General features: G+C 43.5%; 1 protein-coding gene across 1 annotated transcript in view; it reads right to left on the bottom strand.

Moving 5' to 3' along the window:
• Positions 1 to 2,739: 2,739 nt before the first annotated feature.
• Positions 2,740 to 4,927, bottom strand: part of Card6 (caspase recruitment domain family member 6) — a 3,570-nt gene continuing 1,382 nt past the window's right edge. Inside the window, exon 3 of the mRNA XM_055601071.1 lies at positions 2,740 to 3,419. Coding sequence (XP_055457046.1) covers positions 2,740 to 3,419 — 680 coding nt within the window. The remainder of the gene's footprint in view (positions 3,420 to 4,927) is intronic.

Raw genomic sequence — 4,927 nt, 5'->3', positions numbered from 1 at the left:
AAAAAAAAATGGTTTGCACACATATAGGTGCCAGAATGGGGATCAATGGACCAGATCCAGACATCCTGAGGCCTTAACTATTCACCGGAGGTTCCCCTACTGATGATCTCCACTTCAATGGTTAAAACTAAAAATTGCAAACCCAATTTCTTTCTGGTTCTGAAGCTGTTAAAATCACTAAGGTGATTTAAGCTGAAGACAGAAGGTACTGTCTAAAATCAATGCCAGTGACTGGTCAGATGGTAGGATGCTTATCTGGTATACACACACACACACACACACACACACACACACGTATGCACACATACATACATACACACACACACACACACACACACACACCAGTTCCATCTCCAGCACCAAATAAAACCAGGTGTGGTAGATCATGCCAGTAATCCTAGAACTTCAGAGGTGGAGGCAGGATGGTCAGAAGCTCCAAGTAACCCTCAGGTTCACGCTGACTTCAAGGCTAACCTGGATGTCACATGGCCGAGACCCTGTCTCACAGATCTGAAGCCTACTGCATCGACGGTGTTAATGACTAGTGCTGTGGGCCTGGTGAAAGGCTCATAGCTGGGGAGGTCATGGGCTCTACAGGAGTGCACACTATTTCTGATCTGCCAAGTGAACACTCTGTCAAACCACTTACGCACACACACCAGTGCTGCTATCAGCCTTAGTCAGAAAAGCCTCCTTTTGCGGCAAACTAGTTAATACAAATTCTTACAGCGGGCCAGGACATTGAAAAGACGTGACTTGTAGGTGCTCAGCACTTAAAGGAATATCCTTAAAATCCCTTCCAACTCACAGAGTATATTATGGAAAGGGCCAAGTGGGGAAAAGGGCCTTAAAACCACTGTCTTCTAGGCATGAAATGGTCTTTGCTCCAGAACACACAGCCACCTCCTCAGGGCCTGCACAAAACTGTGCCTGTTGACATTGTCCTGGGCGGCTGAGGGGAGGAGCTACTGGCAGTTGTGGGCTGCTAGGAGAAGGTGAGTCTTTGGCATAGCACCAGTGAGCTGCCCATTCTCCACACTGGTGGCACACTGGTGCCCTCAAGGGTGGCCCTGGAAAACTCAACAGGTCACAAAACAAGAAAACCTGATAGTGGGCAGGAAACTTGTTGGGTACAAGAGGAGCTGGGGATGCGCAATAAGCAAAGGTGATGAATGTGACCAGAATATATAATCTCATATACGTAAATGAAATTGTCAGTGAATAAGTTAATTAAAAGCACATAAAAAGTAAATAAGATTTCCCTTACTGCATAATTAAAAGTAAATATACAGAAATCTATGGGCTGATAATCAGTATTTACTTCTGCTCATACGCACAGCCCTCCATATTCAAGACTCTAAAACTGCAATTTAATAAACTGAAGATCAAAAATATTTGGGAAAATACGCTTATTCTGATCATGAAGACTAACTTTTTTCCTATCATTATTCCCTACAAAATATTTACGGGCTGGAGAGACAGCTCAGAGGTTAAGAACACTGGCTGTTCATCCAAAGGTCCTGAGTTGAATTCCCGGCAACCACATGTGGCTCATAACCATCTTAGTGAGATCTGGTGCCCTCTTCTGGTGTGCAAACACACATGCAAACAGAATGCTAAGTAATAAATAAATGAATGTTTAAAAAAAAACCTATTTACACAGAGTTTGTATTTTGTTAGTTTGAGTACTCTGGGAGCTTAGAGGAGGCAGGAAGGATGGAGAAGATGGTTAATGGACACCAGAGTGCAATTACTTAGGAATAACTTCTGGGGCTAGGAAGATGGCTCTGTAAGGAAAGGCGAAGCCTAAAGACCTGAGTGCATTGAAACTCACATGGTAGAAGGAGGAAAACAACTCCGAAAGTTGTCCTCTAACCTCTGTACCCCTACCAACATACACATAGATAGATAGAAAGATAGATAGATAGATAGATAGATAGATAGATAGATAGATAGATAGACAGACAAATATCATTTAAAAGCTAGGTATGCATAAAAAAGGAAAGAGTAACTTCTAATATTTTGTATCACAGTAAAACATCTTTGGATGGGAATTAGTAACTAATTTTTCTAAATCAGCTAGTATAGAGAGCTATTTTGTGTTTTGCTTGGTTTGAGATGGGACTTCATGAGTCCAGGCTCACATCAAACTCTGAACCTTCTTTTCCCAGTCTCCAGAGTGCTGGCATTACCTCCCACGGGGTGTGCTACATGTACCCGCACACCCTGTGAGAGGGTTCTGAATAGTCACCAAAAATCATACATGCCCGAGGCAATAGATATGCTGATCACCCTGACTGATCATAAGACATTGTTTGTACTTACTGAAATATGTGTGATTACTATGTATTGATTAAACTAAAAATGCAATTTTAAAAATAATAAAGTATAAGATGTTTACAGGTTGTACACAAGTATCAAACTGTTCTCTCTCTCTCTCTCTCTCTCTCTCTCTCTCTCTCTCTCCATTTTTTCTTCTGGGACAACTTTTCAGTCTGTATCCCTGGCTAGATTGGAACTCACCAAGTGCCTCAGGCTGGGCTCAAATTTCCAGTATTCCTCCTGCCTCAGCCTCTTTGAGCACTAGGGTTCAGACATGAGGCACCAGGCTTGGTTCACTATGACATTTCAAATAAGGAGTTGGAGTAGCCACAGATTTTAGTAGCCAGAGGAGATCCTGAAACCTTTTTCCCGTGGACACTGAATCTTTCCACTGCCCTGTCTCCTACTTTCCCAGACTTAGGAGCTCATTTGTTCAATAGCTGCTCGTAGTGCAACTCCATGATAAAGGAACACCAGATTTCTGATTAGTTGATTTGCTCTCTCATTCCCTCTCTGAAGTATGCCACGGCACCTTCTTAATCTATTGATTAAGTTGCCTGATTTCTCACGCACTGTCTCCATACCTTCAGTACTTTTCTCCTCCTCTTCCAATGAAACGCCGGTTTCTGAAGCCTCGCAACTTTCTTCATCAGAGAAGCCTGTGGTTTCTTCATACTCGCATTCCTCTTCATCGTCACATACATAGCACTGCAGGCCATCGAAAGCCCCTTCCTCCACAGTGGTCTCGACATCTTCAGGGTACCCAACAGACTCTTGATATTCCCCTTCTCCTAAGTACAGAGAATCATCTGGCTCCTCGTATCTCTGTCCATCGTGTAAGTATGTGATACTTGCTGGAACTTCATACTCGGCTCTTTCGACAGAATGCGGCTCCGTGACTTGTGGGGAGCCACGACCCTCCTCCTTCTCCCCGGAATATACAGCCGGTTCCTTAGAGTTACTTTCCTCGTAGGTGAAAAACTCAGGCGTTGCTTCCTCTTCAGAGGTCGCTGCTGTCTCAGCCTTCTCCGCGGCATATTCCGAATCCAGGCTCACCCCCGCAGGCCGGGCTGCTTCCGTCCCCTGCTGTGGAGCTCCTGAGAAGAAAGCATTTCATTATTGTCTCTTGTTTTTCCAAAGTAGGAATTTTAAAGTGACTTAGTCTCACATCCTCAAGGCATTGCCCTTTCTTTCATTTTATTTCTTTTTTTCTTCCTTTCTTTCAGTTGTGTTGTCTAGGCTGGCCCAAACTCGAGTTGAAATATATTCATGCCTCAGCTTCCCCAACTAGCTGGGGTTACAGGAATGCACTCCGTCTCTCCCCTGTATTTCACTAGAAGATCGAATGCCTATTGTATTTAATCTAATTAGTGCACGGTAACAAATCCATTATCAGAACTTTCTTTCTTCCCGTGGGAGGAGGAGGAGGGACTCAAAACCACCGCTCCCTGTCATAACAGCTTCACGTGGTGAAGAAGTGAACGGAAATGTATTTGTTGTGAAGAGTGTTTAATTATACACTTGATGGGACTCACACTCAGATTTCTCTGGGCCACCGCTAAGGAAACCTGATCCCAGTAATTCCTAATGAATGGGCCAATTACCGGATTGGAATAGTGTAGTCCAGAAATAATCAGAGCTATTTTCTATGAGGTTTGTGAAGGTTGATTTTAATTGTCACCACAATGTAGAACCACCAGGGAAGAGAATCTCGAGTGAGGAGTTTTCCAGTGGCCTTTGAGCGTGACTATGAAGTATTGCTTCGAATTAACCCATGTGGGAAGACCCTCCCCAGCCACTGTGGTGGGGGGTAGTACAGGGCGGGGGTCCTGAATTGTACAAGAGACATCAGGCTGAGCACGAGTGAGCACGCACATGTGCATTCTTTTGTCTCTGCTGGTGACTGCAGAAGTGATGTGACTGTCGTTCTCAAGCCTCTGCCTCTGTGACTTCTCCCACAGCGATGAACTATGACCTGCAATTATAAACTACAATAACCCACGCACATTGCTTGTTGTCAGATTACAGTGACTGGAAAGGAAACTAGGGCAAGATTTGTCCCACATTAAGGATGATGAGCATATGTTGTTTTCATCTAAACCCTGCCTTTCTTCTATCATCCCTAAAATCGTCTTAGATTACTTTTAAAAAGTAGTGGGCCCTCTAGTGGGCATTTACTGGATTGCTAAACAGTACACTGTAATAGCCGCCCAGCCATGTCCTGAAGTTACTGCTACTATCTTTTGTAACATGTCATTTTTTAACATGCTATAAACTTGTATTAGTTCTTACTAGTCATACGATTCATTCTGACATTCTGACTGTCTCTGACTCTGTCTCTCTGTCTCTCTCACACACACACACACCGTACTTGGATTGTAGTCAGCCCATACTATCCTCTAATCGTTTCTCTCTCCTCCAGCCAGTCCTTCTATTCCCAACAGATGCTCTCTCCTACTTTCTTATCATATATAGAAATTAAGGTTCCACGCATGAGATTTAAAATGGAGACCAACAGAACATATTAAGTGACATAGAAGAACAAAATATAGGCAAAGGGTCATTTGAATCATGAAAGGAGATATAAAGCTCCTTTTTTAGCGGA

This window comes from Psammomys obesus, unplaced genomic scaffold (genome assembly GCF_907164565.1).
Source record: "Psammomys obesus unplaced genomic scaffold, mPsaObe1.curated_primary_1811, whole genome shotgun sequence".
NCBI lineage: Eukaryota > Metazoa > Chordata > Mammalia > Rodentia > Muridae > Psammomys > Psammomys obesus.
This window is presented reverse-complemented; position numbering and strand designations above follow the sequence as displayed.